Source organism: Lissotriton vulgaris, chromosome 11 (assembly GCF_964263255.1).
Source record: "Lissotriton vulgaris chromosome 11, aLisVul1.2, whole genome shotgun sequence".
Lineage (NCBI taxonomy): Eukaryota > Metazoa > Chordata > Amphibia > Caudata > Salamandridae > Lissotriton > Lissotriton vulgaris.
In genome coordinates, this window is record NC_141699.1 from 837,260,903 (window position 1) to 837,278,205 (window position 17,303).

The 17,303-nt window shown below is 48.8% G+C and overlaps 1 protein-coding gene across 2 annotated transcripts in view; it reads left to right on the top strand.

The window, feature by feature from the left end:
- The window catches only part of LOC147683567 (aquaporin-12-like), a 49,819-nt gene that overhangs the window by 14,204 nt on the left and 18,312 nt on the right, over positions 1–17,303 (top strand). The window contains exon 2 of one of the 2 annotated variants that reach the window (XM_086943971.1): positions 11,192–11,308. The exons of the other annotated variant lie outside the window; for it this stretch is intronic. Coding sequence (XP_086800097.1) covers positions 11,192–11,308 — 117 coding nt within the window. The remainder of the gene's footprint in view (positions 1–11,191; positions 11,309–17,303) is intronic. 2 annotated transcript variants of the gene reach the window in all.

Genomic DNA, 17,303 nt, shown 5'->3' on the forward strand with positions numbered 1-17,303 from the left:
GATGTCGTCTGCGATCAGGGTGGTCTTGGTGCTGTGGTTGGCCCGAAACCCGGACTGCGAGGGGTCGAGGGATCTGTTCGTCTCGAGGAAGGCGGCGAGCTGTCTGTTGACGGTCTTCTCGATGACTTTGGCAGGAAAAGGAAGGAGCGAGATGGGACGGTAGTTCTTGAGGTCGGTGGGGTCCGCCATTGATTGGTTTCTTCAGGAGGGCGGTAATCTCGGAGACTCAGGACTGGACAGATTTTGTAGATTGTGCTTCTAAGGCTCTGGAAGGGTTGTTACTTGGCAGTAAAGTAAGTGAATATACAGGATTGTATAACCTTATAATGAGAGAACAGATTCTTCATAATTGTCAGAACCAGTTATTGCATCAACACTTGGTTGACTCTGATTTGACCTATCCCCAAGAATTGGGTAAGAAGGCAGACAAATGGGTCAGAACCAGGATGAAGCAGAAGGTACAGAACCAAGGTGGTTACCAGAAGAAGCAAGACCAAAATTGTGGGGAGAAAGCACACGACCAGAAGTCTTCTCACAGTTGGACTGCCCTTTTCTTGAACCCCTCAGACAGCAAGCTGATGCCTAGGCTGCAGGGAATGCTAGTGGAACCCATAGAGTCTATTGGGATGAAGGGCTCCTGTATTCAGAGGCTAAAGACCCCAAGCCTGGTGCTTCCAAGAGGTTGGTCATACCTTTGGCATTCAGAGGCTTCCTTTTGACACTAACCCATAATATTCACCTTGCAGGACATCTTGGCCAAAACAAGACTTGGGACAGGCTTGTCCCTCACTTTCACTGGCCTCACATGTCAGAGGACACCAAGGAGTTTTGCCATTCCTGTGTGACCTGCCAAGCCAGTGGCAAAGCAGGCAGCACTACAAAGGCCCCCCTTATACCACTACCTGTGGTGGGGGTTCCCTTTGAAAGAGTTGGGATTGACATTGTTGGACCAATGGATCCCCAAACAGCCTCTGGGTACAGGTTTATTCTGGTGATAGTGGATCATGCCACCAGATACCCAGAAGCTATTCCACTTAGGACCACTACAGCTCTTGTTGTGGAAAGAGCCCTTTTGGGAGTTTTCTCAAGAGTGGGCTTCCCTAAGGAGGGTGTATCAGACAGAGGTTACAAACTTCATGTCTAGTTACCTGACTGCAATGTGGAAGGAGTGTGGAGTGAACTATAAGTTCACCACACCCTATCACCCACAATGCAATGGTCTAGTTGAAAGGTTCAACCAGACCTTAAAGTGAATTATTAAGGGTCTCCCTGAAAAACTCAGGCGGAGATGGGACATCCTGCTGCCCTGCCTTTTGTTTGCTTATAGAGAGGTCGCTCCTGGGACGATTAGGTTCTCAACAGACCAAGGGTTGCTGAGCTAGTAGTCTACAGGCCCCTCCACCCAGGCGGACCATTGCACATATTACTGCTAATACCTAAATACTTCGGATTCAACTCTAACCGTATGTATACCTGATAGATACACACAGGTGTGTCTATCCATTTATTTGTTAACCTTATTCTAGGTTCACCACCAGAGTGGCGTACATGGGGCTGGTCACCACGTTGTCCTGAAGAAAAGGTGTAGGGGACACCTAGAAACATGTCGACAAGATAGCTAGGTTTTTGACCACATTATTGATCTAATTCCTATATCTAACCCCTTTTTAATATACCAACTAGAGGCAAGAATAAATGTCTTGGCTTACTAGCTAGGTATTTTTAACTCCCGAAAATCACCACTCCACCATTCACAGTACCACACATAGGTTCACCAAAAAGTGCTCCTACGTATCCTTTGCAAGTCGCAGCACGCCCCAAGCAGTAGATGCTTGGGAAGCCCCAATGATGAAGCATGTCATCTAAGGGCAACCTCTGGTGAGTGAGGGGACTAAAGAAAATAATTTTCTTTTCCAAGACAGGTATACCCAATTTGGAAAAAACCTGCTATTACTTTTCTGACGGGCTAGTTTCTCACAATCCATTGACTATGGGTTATAGTGTTATACTATAGAGAGGTCCCACTGAAGGGGGTTGGCTGCAGCCCTTTTGAACTTTTGTTTGGGCATCCTGTAAGAGGACCCCTTTGTCTGTTAAAGGAAGGATGGGAGTTACATCTCAAACTTCCCAAGCAAGACATTGTGGACCATGTACTTGGTCTCCGCCCACGGATGGCAAAGTACATGAAAAAAGCATCCTAAAACCTTGAGGCCTGTCAGGAATTGCAAAAAGCCTGGCATGACCAAAAGGCTGTGCTGACTGTTTACCAGCCAGGACAGAAAATGTGGGTATTGGAGCCAGTGGCCCCAGCAGCTCTCCAAGACAAGTGGAGTAGACCCCACACTATTGTTGAACAGAAGGGATAAGTCGCCTATCTGGTTCACCTTGGAACTCCCAGGAGCCCCCACAGGAGGCTTCATGTCAACAGACTGACAAAGCGCCGGGATACTCAGTGGAGTGGCCGTGCGCTATAGAAGTATAAAAATAACATAACATAACATATGTTGACAGGGCAGACACAGGCTTGCTCATGGCTACTGATGAAGGACAGTAGAAAGACAGTGACCCTCTCCCATAGCTGCTCTCTCAGAACCCTGATGATGGTTCAGTTGATGGTGTAGCCTTGGCAGGCAGCCTCACTGACCAACAGCAGAATGACTGCAGACAAGTTCTGCAGGCCTACAGACATATGTTTTCACTGACTCCAAGTCAGACTACCTGGTGCACTCATGAAGTGGACACTGGGGACAGTCAGCCTGGTAAAAGTAAGATTTACAGGCAACCTGATCATGTCAGGGACTGTATCAGGACAGAAGTCCAAAAGATGTTGGAATTGGGAGTCATTGAACCCTCAGAGAGCTCTTGGGCCAGTCCAGTAGTCCTTGTGCCTAAACCTCACACCCAGGGTGGTAAGAAAGAGATGAGGTTTTGTGTGGACTACAGAGGTCTCAATGCTGACACTAGGACAGATGCCCATCCAATACCCTAGGCAGATGAGCTCACAGACAGATTAGCAACTGCCAAATTTCTGAGCACATTTGACCTGACAGCTGGCTACTAGCAGTTCAGACTAGCTGATGATGCAAAGCCAAAGACAGCATTTTCAACCCCTGGTGGACATTATCAATTTGTGGTAATGCCCTTTGGTCTGAAAAATGCACCAGCCACATTTCAATGGTTGGTGAACCAAGTCCTCTCAGGCCTGGATGACTACTGTGCAGCTTATCTAGATGATATTGCTGTCTTTAGCTCCACCTGGGAAGATCACCTGATCCACCTGAAAATGTTTGGGGAAGCCCTGCAAAAGGCAGGCCTAACTATCAAGGCTACCAAGTGCCAGATAGGGCAGAGTCAGGTTATATACCTGGGCCACATTGTAGGTGGAGGCCAGGTTCAACCATTGCAGAGCAAAATCCAGACCATAATGGACTGGACTGCTCCAACCACCCAGACTCAGGCCAGAGCTTTCTTGGGCCTGACTGGGTACCACAGGAATTTTGTCAAGGAGTATGGTTCCATTGTGACTGACTGACTGAATTATTTTTAGAGCGCTCTTATGCCGAGGCGTCTTGGCGCTGTAGGGCAGAAAGAGAGGAGTTGGAATAGGGCAGTGCGAAAAGCCAGGTCTTCAATGCCTTTCTGAACTGAGCTATGCTTATTTCGGAACGAAGTGATGATGGTAAACTGTTCCAGAGCTTGGGGGCTTGATGAGAGAAAGATCTGCTGCCCCAGCGGACTCTCTTGGTCCTGGGGATGTAGAGTAAATTTTGGGAACTGGATCTGAGTGAACGCTCAGGTACATATGGGGAAAGAAGGTTGGAGAGCTGTTTGGAAGTCTTCCCGTAGAGGGATTTGTGGGCCAGGCACATGACCTTGAATTGAATTCTGCGCCTGACTGGAAGCCAATGGAGTTCACGAATTGCTTTGGAAGTAGGATGTCGTTTGGGGAGGTTAAGCAGTACTTTGGCCGCTGCATTTTGGATTGACTGGAGTCGGTCAAGTTATTTTTCGCGGGCACCTATGTACAGGGCATTACAGTAATCTACCCTGGACATGATCAGTGCTCCCACTACTGTTTTCCTCAAAGAGAAAGGGATGTAGGGCAGGATTTTTCGAAGGACCTTAAGTGTGAAGAAGCAGGCCGAGGTAACCTGGTTGATTTGGGCTGTACAGGTGAGGTCCTTGTCCATTATGAAACCTAGGTTTCTGACCTTGTTGGCCGGAACAGGGCAGATGTCAGCTTCTGGAGGCCACCAAAGATCGTTCCAAATGGAGGGTTTTTGGCCAAACTCGATCACCTCTGTCTTTTCTGTATTAAGTTTGAGGAAGTGAGCGTTCATCCATTTCTTAACGTCTGACAGACAGTTCCTAAAACTGGTAGCAGTGGCTTCTACCGTCTGCACCAGTGAGACTACCAGTTGGGTGTCGTCAGCGTAAGAGACTAAGTGCAGGCCATGGGACTTTATCAGTGAAGCTAGGAGAGTGACATAAAGATTAAAAAGGGTCGGAGATAGGGCCGATCCCTGAGGGACTCCACATGGTAGAAGAAACTCCTCAGATTGGAGACCATCCCAATGAATTTGATGGATGCGTGCCTCTAAAAAGGACTCAAGCAAATTTAGGGCGGTGTGTGATGCCAAGCGTCCTTAGTCTATTTATGAGGACGCCAAGGTTAACGGTGTCAAACGCCGCTGTCAGATCCAATAGGATCAGAGCGGCTCTGCCTCCTTCGTCCATGGTCTGACGTATGTCCTCTGAGGCTATGATCAGAGCTGTCTCAGTTGAGTGACAGGCCCTAAAGCCATGTTGTGTGGGATCTAGTAGATGGCTATCCTCAAGGTGTTTAGTTAGCTCCTGATTCATTGCACTTTCCAAAATGTTGGCAGGGAGGGGTAAACACGATATTGGGCGGTAGTGTTTAGCTTCCTTATGGTCTAATGACTCATTTTTAGGGATGGGCCTGATACAGGCCTTCCTCCAGCTGCTGGGAAATTGCCCGGAGCTGATTGCAGTGTTGAGGAGCGGGGTAAGAGCTTGACTGATAGTTTCAGGGACCAGGTGTAAAACGTGAGGGGGGCATGGGTCTAGGGGGGAGCCAGATTTGGTCTGTAGGAGCAGGGTAATGACCTGGGCGTCGCTGAGCTGGGAGAATTTGGGGAGTTCCAGAACTGACACCTGTTGATCTATTTTGTGGGGGAGCTCCTCACAGGTAGGTAGCAGGCGAAGGTCGTCATAGACTGTCTGAACTTTCTGCTGAAAGAATTGTGCTATGTTTTCCACAAATTCTTGGTGTGGTTTGAAAATAGTTTCCCTGGGACTTTTAGCTAGGTGTGTGATGGTTTTGAACAGTTCCTTTGAGAAGTTCGAGGACTCTTGAATCTTCCTTGTGTAGAAGACAGCTTTAGCTTGCTCTATCATTGTGACACCCCTTAAAGACTTAACTTCCAAAAGAATGCCTAAGAAAGTTCAATGGACAGTCAGCTGACAAAAGACATTTGATGACCTGAAGCAGGCCATGTGCACTGCACCAGTCCCGAAAAGTCCAGACTACTCCAAAGAATTCATTGTTCAAACAGATGCTTCTGAGTTGCGGGTAGGGGCTGTGCTATCACAATTGAATTAAGATGGTCAAGACCAGCTAGTAGCTTTTATTAGCAGAAGGCTGACCCCTAGAGAGAAACGTTGGTCAGCTATTGAGAGGGAGGCCTTTGCTGTGGTTTGGGCCCTGAAGAAGCTGAGACCATACTTGTTCGGTACTCACATCAAAGTTCAGACAGACCATAAGCCCCTCTTGTGGCTAAAACAGATGAAGGGTGAAAATCCCAAACTGCTCAGGGGGTCAATTTCCCTACAGAGGATGGACTTTACAGTGGAACATAGACCTGGGAGTAACAATGCCAATGCAGATGGATTCTCCAGCTATTTCCACTTAGAACATGAAGACTCAACTGGTCAAGGTTAGTTTAACGTCCCTGCTTTTTTTTGGAGGGGGGAGCGTTGTGTAGGAGAGTAGGGTCTGCTTCCTATGGTTACCCCCACTTTTTGCTGTGATTCTCTGGTTTTCGACTTTAGTCTGGCTGTGGCCCTGCTAATCATGCCCACAGCCTAGTTGTTCTCTCTCTAAATTGATACCATGTACTTTAGGTACATACCAGATTGGTTACTGGGTCACCCTTGTGAGCCCCTGTAAAGTGTACCTTAGGTACCCAGGGCATAGGTGCACCCTAGGTCTACCAGGGGCTGCAGCATTTATTGTGCCACCCCTGGTATGCCTTCCAAACTGACACCACAGGTCTGTTCTGACAGCCTTGGTATGGTGGTGTAATCACCCCTTACTTAGATATAGTATAGCTTTATCTACCTTATTTATAGAAACATAGTAACCTATAAGTCACTCCCATTGCCGGCCTTAACAATCCTCGAGGCAGAGTGCTTGGTTTTATGTGAGAGGGTGCCCCAGCATGAGCTGAGCCCCTCTGCAGCTTTTGGAACCATCTCCTTATAGCTGTTCTACGATATAGCCATACCATATACTCTTAAGTGCATTATAAACCTCACGGTTAATGCTAACGGTTTTGGTTAATCAAAACATGTCTTGTAAGGTGTCAAACACTTTGGAATACTACCCCCCTACCAGTTCTGGTGGGAGTAGCATTCCACCCTTCTAGAGGGAGAAGACATGTAGTTACTGGTAAACCCGGTTAAAGTTACACAGAGTCTCAGCATCACAAAATGGATGCTGCTGCCACAGACACGAGTCTGCCCTCCTGCTGCTGGACAAAACTCCGGCAGGGGAGGCCTGGACAAGAGTTTTCCTGCCCAGGGAGGTGCTGACTTTTGTGTATTGGGGCAGGGAGGGCTGCATTCAGTGAATGCTTTCCAGACACTGCCTGGGGCACACAAGATGCTCCATGCATTTCCCAGTTCAAACCAGCTGATAGGGCAATCAGCCCCAGCTCTGGCGCGAAACTGGATAAAGGGAAAGGGATGTAACCACCCCCTTCCCAGGTCCACCCATAGGAGGGACCTTAAAGTTAGTCCAACCACTAAACTTAGTATAAGTATAGGATCCCAGTCCCTAGGACTTTAGATTACCCTGAACGAAACTCTGAAACATATATCCTGGATCTTTGACATTCCATTTCAACTGGAAGACGGAAGACATCTCCCTTGTGGTCAAGGAGTGACCACCCTGTTCAAACATTGCAAAAAACACAGTTGATGGACAGAATGCAGAACAATGTCTTACATTCACCCCAGTACAAAGATCTGGGCCTAAATCCATCGTTTTTTTGCACTCCACACCAATCTAGGTCAGACACTGGCTATGTGCAAATCAGCCTTGATCCTGTGCCTCATGGGAACAGTCCAGCCCGAACTACCAAACCATGTCTTTTCTAGACTGGAATCAAGCATCCAAGGACCGGTTTCTGGCTATCAGCCTTCTTCAGCCTGGATAGCTTGATTCCAGTGATGTGGAGAGCCTGGGACTCACGTCTGAGCATACCCAGCCTACTCGGGATGAAAATTGCAAAAAACACAGTTGATGGACAGAATGCAGAACAATGTCTTACATTCACCCCAGTAAAAAGATCTGGGCCTAAATCCATCGTTTTTTGCACTCCACACCACCCTAGGTCAGACACAGGCTATATGCAAATCAGCCTTGACCCTTTGCCTCATGGGAGCAGTCCAGCCGGAACTACCAAGCCATGTCTTTCCTAGACCGCAATCAAGCATCCAAGGACCGGTTTCTGGCTATCATCCTTCTTCAGCCTGGATAGCTTGACTCCAGTGATGTGGAGAGCCTGGGACTCACGTCTGAGCATACCCAGCCCACTCGGGGTGAACATTGCAAAAAACACAGTTGATGGACAGAATGCAGAACAATGTCTTACATTCACCCCAGTACAAAGATCTGGGCCTAAATCCATCGTTTTTTTGCACTCCACACCACCCTAGGTCAGACACTGGCTATATGCAAATCAGCCTTGACCCTGTGCCTCATGGAAACAGTCCAGCCCGAACTACCAAGCCATGTCTTTCCTAGACCGCAATCAAGCATCCAAGGACCGGTTTCTGGCTATCAGCCTTCTTCAGCCTGGATAGCTTGACTCCAGTGATGTGGAGAGCCTGGGACTCACGTCTGAGCATACCCAGCCCACTCGGGGTGAAAATTGCAAAAAACACAGTTGATGGACAGAATGCAGAACAATGTCTTACATTCACCCCAGTACAAAGATCTGGGTATAAATCCATCGTTTTTTTGCACTCCACACCACCCTAGGTCAGACACTGGCTATATGCAAATCAGCCTTGACCCTGTGCCTCATGGGAACAGTCCAGCCCAAACTACCAAGCCATGTCTTTCCTAGACCGGAATCAAGCATCCAAGGACCGGTTTCTGGCTATCAGCCTTCTTCAGCCTGGATAGCTTGACTCCAGTGATGTGGAGAGGCTGGGACTCACGTCTGAGCATACCCAGCCCACTCGGGGTGAAAATTGCAAAAAACACAGTTGATGGACAGAATGCAGAACAATGTCTTACATTCACCCCAGTACAAAGATCTGGGCCTAAATCCAACGTTTTTTACACTCCACACCACCCTAGGCCAGACACTGGCTATATGCAAATCAGCCTTGACCCTGTGCCTCATGGGAACAGAGCAGCCCGAACTACCAAGCCATGTCTTTCCTAGACCGGAATCAAGCATCCAAGGACCGGTTTCTGGCTATCAGCCTTCTTCAGCCTGGATAGCTTGACTCCGGTGATGTGGAGAGCCTGGGACTCCCGTCTGAGCATACCCAGCCCACTCGGGGTGGAAATTGCAAAAAACACAGTTGATGGACAGAATGCAGAACAATGTCCTACATTCACCCCAGTACAAAGATCTGGGCCTAAATCTATCGTTTATTTGCACTCCACACCACCCTAGGTCAGACACTGGCTATATGCAAATCAGCCTTGACCCTGTGCCTCATGGGAACAGTCCATCACCACCCCCTTTTGTACCGCTTTTGGCCGCCATAAGTGTGGCAGGGTATGCTCAGAGGTGAGTCCCTTTGCCACTGGATTTAAGCAAGCCGGGCTGAAGACGGCTGGAATGCCAGAAACGGGTCCTCGGTAGCTTGTTTCCGGTCCAGGGAAGACATGGCTTGGCAGTTCGGGCTGGACTATTCCCATGAGGCACAGGGTCAGACTGATTTGCATATAGCCATGTCTGAACTGGGGTGGCAGAGTGGGCTAAAGAACGGTGATGGATTTAACCCAGATCTTTTGACTGGGTGTGAGTGTTTGATTGATTGAGATGCTCCGTCCATCACCACCTCTTTTGTACCACCCTGTTTAAACAAGCACTAACAGAAATTTTGCTGGTCTGCATTTTCGAGGCTCCCGCCGGATCCCGAAGAATCTGCAACACAGGACATGGACTTCCAGACATCTCTGACCCGACCTTCGTTCCCAGCAAAGCTGAGACCCGTGGTGGACACGAGAGACGTGGGACCTGAACTCCTGGACATCCTGCAATTTGCAAGCTGCATCTACTCCCGAAGTATCTCGATGTTGTGCATTAGGCTTCTTGAAGCCCCAGTCCCGACCACCATTTGCTCCAAAGCTCAGGCGCCCACACTCCATGAGTGTCCCGTGGGCCCCACTTTTGCATTTCAGCTTCACGCGTCTTCACGGTTCCTAGTCAGTTGGCTAGTGAGCCTCCCGAAGACTTACTTTTGAATCTAACTTACTTTCCTGGTTGCTCCAGGTCTGCTGCAGCTTTCCTGCAAAGGAGAAGCGCCAAAGAACTTGCTGGTCTGCACCAAAGCCAATCTCGATATCTTGCATGGATTGTGTTTGCCAAGGCTTGTTGGGTCCAATCCGGATACCAACACCGCAGTCGACTAGATCTTTTGTGGGACAGCTCAAATCCAGCTCCTGGTTGTCGTCAACACCTCCTGGACCTCCGGCTGAAGAGACAAACTTCACCATTTCACCTGAAATCACCCGACATTGGCTGGCAGCTTTCCACAGCCATTCTGGTAACTGTCAAGTGACCCAGGCTCTATCCCTTCTGCTTTCAGGTTCTTCAGATCTTGGATCCACCCTTGGATCCACCCGGACACTTTTCCTCTGGTCGCCTGAAGCACTTCTTTGCAGATCCCCCTTGAAATCGACGAAGAAACCCCACACCAAATGACACCTATGCACCCGGCTTCCGTGGGTGAATTAACACGAGTACTCTGATAGTCTCGAGGGTATTGGCCCTCCTAGTGTCTAAGTCTAAAAGGGTTCCATCGTAGTTCATTTAGAAGTGTCCTTAAATTGTAAAATTGCAACTTGTTCGTTCTCCATAGAAAGTCAATGGTAACCCGCGGCTGTGTTTAGACACTGCACGCGTCTTCCATGGGCCTCCTACTTCCTAACCCTTGGTTGTTCTTAGAAGCCCCAGCGATTCCCCAGGCCCTAGGCCTGCTTTCTAACTCAGACAGGTTCTTATACCACTATTTTAGTATATGGTTTGTGAGGCCCCTAATGCAAAACGTATACTGTGCAACTTATCGTATGCTAATTAAGTTCCTTGTATTGTACTTTTACCTAGGACCTCATAAAGAGTGCAGAGGGGTTGTGTTTAGAATAAATACATATATATTTGATATATACCTTGCGTGGTGTGCTTTCATTTGGTACTCAAGGGATTATAATTGGTAAAACAACTAGCTTAATTCGCCCTCTGAAGTCTTAGCCTAAGACTGCTTTTGTCCATGCTACCACTAGGATAGCTTTCTATAAGGTTGACTTTATAACCACCATCAATAAGGGTCGATTAGACTGGTGCAAGGTGCCCACTAGAACTAATGGACATCATATGCCAGGCTTCTCACACCAGTTCTCTCCCTTTTTCCTATTCTTAGAATCTGGCATTACTCCTTTTCAATGTACACATATGCAGACTGCTTGAGGGGTTCTTTACTCCTGTAATTAGAACACGACAGGTTCACTGTGATCTGATACAAAAGCAACAATGTTATTGTTCACACTGTTATCTCCATCGGCAACCCTAGAACAGAGTTAGCGGTTGGGCACATTTTATTTTAGGATATGGTTGTAAAATAATTTTCATGTTGGACCATGAAGACTAGGTTCCGTCATCACTTTTTTCCTGACAGAAGACTAATATTTTTGTGTTCCTTGCAGCTGGACCTTACACAGCAGCCTTCTTTAACCCGACCCTCGCACTGACCCTGACGTTTCAATGCTCTGGGGTAACATTGTTGGAAAACATCACTGTTTACTGTTTGGGGCCATTTTTAGGTGAGTGTTTTAAATGGCTACATTAACTCCACTTGCTTGCCTCCTCACTTTGACAGCTAGGTACCAGGGATACTGTTCACAACATACTTGTAAATATTGACGTGTCGAGAGAGGCTTTTTTTATGCATGAGAGGTGGACTGTGTGAAAATAAAAAGCACATCACTAAGAAACCATGCCCATATCTGATATCTCGTCTTTGTCACCGCGTCCCCTTTTATGTCAAGGGAACAACCCAAAAACTCAGTTTTCCTCTAAGAAGTATTGTCCATGATTTTTGGTAACATGTTTCCAACTTTGTGTCTTTTCCTTGAAATAACAGAGATAACTCAAAATATTGGTGAACTTCCTCACATTATTAAGATTAAAGTAACGTGCAGATAAATGATCTAAAGTTACTACAAAATGTTCGTGAATGCCCATAAAATTAGAACTGTGCCTGTGTTCACTGCATTTGCATTACATTTCGTGTCACTTCTTGGTGCACTACATAGTTCTACAGCCATGCCCCTTATAATAAGTGCATGCCTATGGATTACATTCCTCTCGATCTAGGGTTGACTCTTTACATCATTACGATGGTTGCCTGTATCCAGTGCATTTCAGTGAGTTGCTTCTCAGTACTTCTGAATTGGCTCATCCTATAATTTAGCTTAGCTGGATATAAGGAGTTCATGCCCGAATACTGTTTGTCGCTCATGGCATGGGTGACTCTAAAGAGCACTGTAAATGGTGGACTCCTAACGAATCCTCTCTGATGCTCAAATCCAACCAAGAAACAGGACCTATTTCCTTTCAACAATGTTAGGCAAAAAACCCTATGGCACTGTCTCTCACTCCTCTTCATTCTGTCCACTTGTTAACGCAGCCACACAAACACAGGTACATAGGGAGTGTATTCCACTACTCAACACACACGCTGGTCAAACACTTCCCACAAATCTAACGCTCAACGCTTACACGCTTCAATCAGACATAACAATAAATTAATGTGAACTGCATGTGTTCTGTCCCTCAGTCCATTTCCGTCTATTTTTTTTTATCTCTATCGTTTTTTGTTAACAAATAGATGGCAACAATAGACAACATGGCTCAGCTTCATCAGTCACGTTATGTTATGTCCTCTGTCATGTAACATTGAAATCATGGTACACGAACCATGGGGCATCAAGCCATTTTCATTCCTGAGTAAGGATGAGGATTTTTTTACAATGGTTGCACCATGGTGATATCGTTGGCCTAGGGTGCCTGACTACACATGTCTCTGTTCCTGTAGACATTGGTGGCGCTGAATCCGGCCGTGCAAGACTATCTCCCATCACCTACAGGTTCTGTTCCCCACGACCCAAACCCTGTGAGTGTCTTCAGCCCTGAGGCCCTCCCAGGCTGAAATCCCACGGATTCGCCTGTCTCTCCCACCTGGTCTAGTATCTCTGTTTACAGGCCAAGGTCCTTTTCTGCATTCTTATCTCTACCCACCTTATGCAGTCGCATTCCCTTGGCAACAACCCACTCCCTCAGATCTGCCTGCCATTTCCCCAGATAGGGGGGAAAATGTGCCAGCCAACAAATGGCAATCCGTATTTTTGTCCAGGAGTAAGCCCAATACTGGAAACCTGTTTCGCATTTTTGCGCCTTGATTCGGCAGTGTTACTAAGTCAAGCATGCAGGGGCAGATTTACAAGTCACTTGCTTTATTTTTGTGCCACTGCTGCATCTCTTTTTGGGACGCAGCAGCAGCGTAAAAATGCGGCCCATTTACAACATGACGTATTTAGGGAGATGCGTCTTTGTAAAGCCCTGCGTCACATTGTACCTGCGTCAGGTATATTGTATGCAGGGTGGGCGTTCCAATGCAAAAAGGCCTAGTAGAAGTGGCACAGTGAAATCTACAAAATTTCACTGCGCCACTTCTAGGATGCTACTGCGTGAAATTCTTACGCCTGCTTGAAGCAGGCGTAAGGAGTGACACAGCAGAATGAGGATAGGCCTCTCCCTGCAAGACTGGAGTTGAGTTGTGCTTGCAACACGACTCCAGCAATGCGTGACTTTTGTGTCAACAGATGTGTCAGAATTTCTGACCCTTCTGTCAATCCTTGCGCCATGGTGCGCCATATTGTAAATACGGCACATTCATAGTGACGCAAGGGTTTCTAAAGGTGGCGCAGGGAAAGTGATGCATCTTTACAGATGTGCCACTTTCTTGTAAATCTGCCCGCCGTGTTTAACTGTTAAGGTGAACCTTAGCCCTATCTCTTAAGTGAATTGGTCCACAACTCCCTTCTAGAAGTCTAGTAAGTCTGTCCAATCCCAAGTCATGTGCAGGAATATAGCTGGCACGCAATCGCAGCGTGGGCATTTCTCAGATTTTGCAAGGACATTTTATGTAAGCGCTGCGGCATAAAATAAACTTGGTGCAAATAATAAAACTCTGTAAACATAAATCCTGCAATGCTGGCTACCTCTTGTACTTGTGCACATGCTCTCACCGACTTCCTATACTTCAGTGGTTCTTGTAGACCTCACCCACCCAATGTACATGTGAGATCAGTCCTCTAGTGAATTCCTGATCAAGTATCAGCATTAGCACAGCACAACTCCGGTGGCGCCCAGCCCCTGCACGGAGCGAACAGTAGTGGCGCGAGACGCCGTCCTGCGTCCACTCAGGCGATACGGTATGCAGGGCCTCGTTCGTGCCCCCAAAGTAACCTGACATAGCCTGATGACAGTCTCCCCAGGCCCCGACCTCCAGGAAACATCAGGGTAAGCGCGGAACGCGTGGGTCTGCTCTGCTGCCCGACACGAGTCAAGTGTAACGTGCGGCCCTCGCGCTCCAGCCTGATCAATATTGAGTAAAGGGAAAAAAGAAAAAAAACAACAACAAATGCGAACACAGGAAAGACAGCTGGGCCCCCTTCCCTCCAACAGACAGGAAGCACGAAAAATAAAGGAGGAAAGAAAAAAAAAGAGACTAAATAAAACAGAAACAGGGGAATGATACCCTGCACAAGCAGAAGAGCACAGGGCAGGACACACTCCTTAGATAACACTTGAAAGAAAAGACAGGAAAATACAAAGACCACACAGAAAACCAGTGTGCAAACAGGCAACATAAAGGAAGAGGCAGACGCCGCCCAGCAACATGCACGCACCATTGTGCAACACCCCCCTACAGGGGTCTTACCCCCATTCAGCAAACTAGCAGACCCATCCACCACGTCAGGTGGAAAATGTGGCTGGGGAGCCTAGAAAAATATTTTGTGTCGACAAGAGAGACAGACGGGGCAGTCGAGAGATCGCTACTACTGTACTACGGAGTCGAGGAGGTGTACCTACTATTCAAGCATCTGCCGAATACCGGAGCAGCTGCTGACTATGACGCTGCCATGATCTAAACGCACACTTCGACCTGCAGCTCAACCTGGATTTCGACCGATTCAAGCTACGCCAAGCCAGACAAAGAGAAGGCGAATCTATTGACACGTTTTATGCAAGGTTACGCAAGCTTGCAAGTACCTACACTTGCTGAAGCGGCTCTGCCAGCGAGTCTGCTCATCCGCTTCCAATCCCATCCACAGTGGCCCATCCGTGGATATATACAGCGGAATTGGACCGAAAACACTGTTGTGATCGTCCTGGTCCCAGGATCGATGTGCGGGCAGCCCTCCTGAGCCTGTAAATTATGACCGATTCCGGAGTCCTGAAGGTGCTTCGCAACTGCAAGATGGCGGCTGGCATAATCGACAAAGCTGCAAAGGACCTGTAAGGGCACAGGCAGTCCCCAGCCGGGGGCAAGGGCAGACACCGACCACCCCTTCCGATACCGGGAGCGGTCGCTGCTGGAATAGTGAAAACACCTGGCAAGAGCACCGTAGATGCGGTCAATGTGAGACAGGAGTACAGGAGCCTCCGTCCGCTAGTGGGGCACGGCCGCAAAAGGGAGCCGCAGCAGAGCTGCTGGACATGTTCATGAAAGCAGAGGTGAGCGGTAGCCCCCCACCTCCTCCTGTCCAGTTTTGTGCGTGTGATCCTGTCTCTGGGCGTAGCAACCTCTGCGGGCACTAGAGGAGCTGTGGCTGAGGCAGGCGGACTCTGCGAGGAGCTAGCACTGACTGGGTGCCCTGGCCTGGACCACATCCTTCCTCTCCGGCAGAACCCAGAGCATCCGCCTCCCACCCTTTCGCTCTAAAACCACCGAGATCATCTGCGGCGTCCCACAGGGATCTTCCCTCAGCCTGACGCTGTTCAATATCTACATGACACCACTCGCCCACGTCGCAAGACAACATAACCTCAACATCATCTCCTACGCCGACGACACCCAGCTGATCATATCCCTCACCGAAGACCGCCACACCGCCAAAGCCAACCTTCACAGAGGAATGAAGGCCGTCGCCTACTGGATGAAGGACAGCAGGCTGAAGCTGAATTCAGACAAGACAGAGGTCCTCATCCTCGGACCCACCCCATCAGCCTGGGACGACTCCTGGTGGCCCACATCGCTAGGTACAGCCCCGGAACCCACTGACCACGCACGCAACCTGGGGGTCATCCTCGACTCCGCCCTCTCCATGACCAAGCAAGTCAACGCCGTCTCCGTGTCCTGCTTCAACACCCCCGAATGCTCCGCAGGATCTTTAAATGGATCCTCTCCGACACGAGAAAAACCGTCACCCAGGCCCTCATCACCAGCAGACTCGACTACGGGAACGGCCTCTACTCAGGAACAATAACCAAGCTCCTGAGACAACTACAACGAATCCAGAACACCTCGGCACGACTGATCCTCGATGTCCCCCGACGCAGCCACATTACACCCCACCTGAGAGGCCTGCACTGGCTCCCCTTCAACAAGAGGATCACCTTCAAACTCCTCATCCACGCACACAAAGCCCTTGATAACGCCGGACCAGCATACCTCAATGACCGACTCAGCTTCTACACCCCCACCCGCAGCCTCTGCTCTGCCAACCTCGCCCTCGCCACAGTTCCTCGTATCTGGAAAACCACAGCCGACGGCAGATCGTTCTCCTACCTCGCCGCCAAGACCTAGAACACTCTCCCCACCCACCTACGACCGACCCAGGACCTGCTTGCCTTCAGAAGACTTCTCAAGACCTGGCTCTTCGATCAGTAGCAGCCCCGCACCCCCAGCGCCTTCAGACCCTCACAGGTATCTAGCGCGCTTTAGAAATGCATCGATTGATTGATGGACCTGCTGTGCGATGTGGAGTGTGGTGACCGTGTTGGAACTGCTGGGAAGGTGAGGAGGGACCAAGAAATATGTGTGTCCCGCTGGACGTGCTGGCAATAAATTGCTGCATGGGCTGCTATGTGATGTGAAGCAGCTGACTGAGCCTGTGGGCACTGAAGACTGCCTCCCCCACGTCAGTGATAGCTGGGTGTACGACCTGGTGGGGAGAGGGCATCAACCCTGTTCTGATGGGCCACATAAACGTAGTGGTGAAGATGGTGCACATAATAGACTTTATGGGATGTGCTTAGTTGTGGGGGAGTTTGGAGCTGTTCTTTGGCTTTCATTTTCTGTTGATCTGGGGGCCACCATTTTATGCTGATGTTTTTGTGACTCTTACTCTGGGCCCACCATCTTGTTGGCCTTAACCGATTCCTGGATCACTGCATGCCGCCGGTCTACGCCTCTGGTCGCCTGCCTGTCCACTGCCCCTGGATGGCCACCTCTTGGATGCTCTCTCCCCACCAGACATTAATGGACACTAATGAGGCTCCCTTATTTTCAACCCCACCTTAAGGTCCCCCAAATTACCGAGATGACCCAACGCAGTGATTGAATTTGGCACTGGACTTAGTGACTATGTGACCCCACCTGGATTTGGGTCAGCTTACTCTAATCTTTTTGGGCTCCCATGAGGTACTTGTCTTCCCCTGCTGGTCTGCCAGAACTGATCTGCTTCCCATCCCCCTGTTTCTACTCCCTTCCTCATTTTTATTCATCCTCCATTGGGGACTTATCCTTAT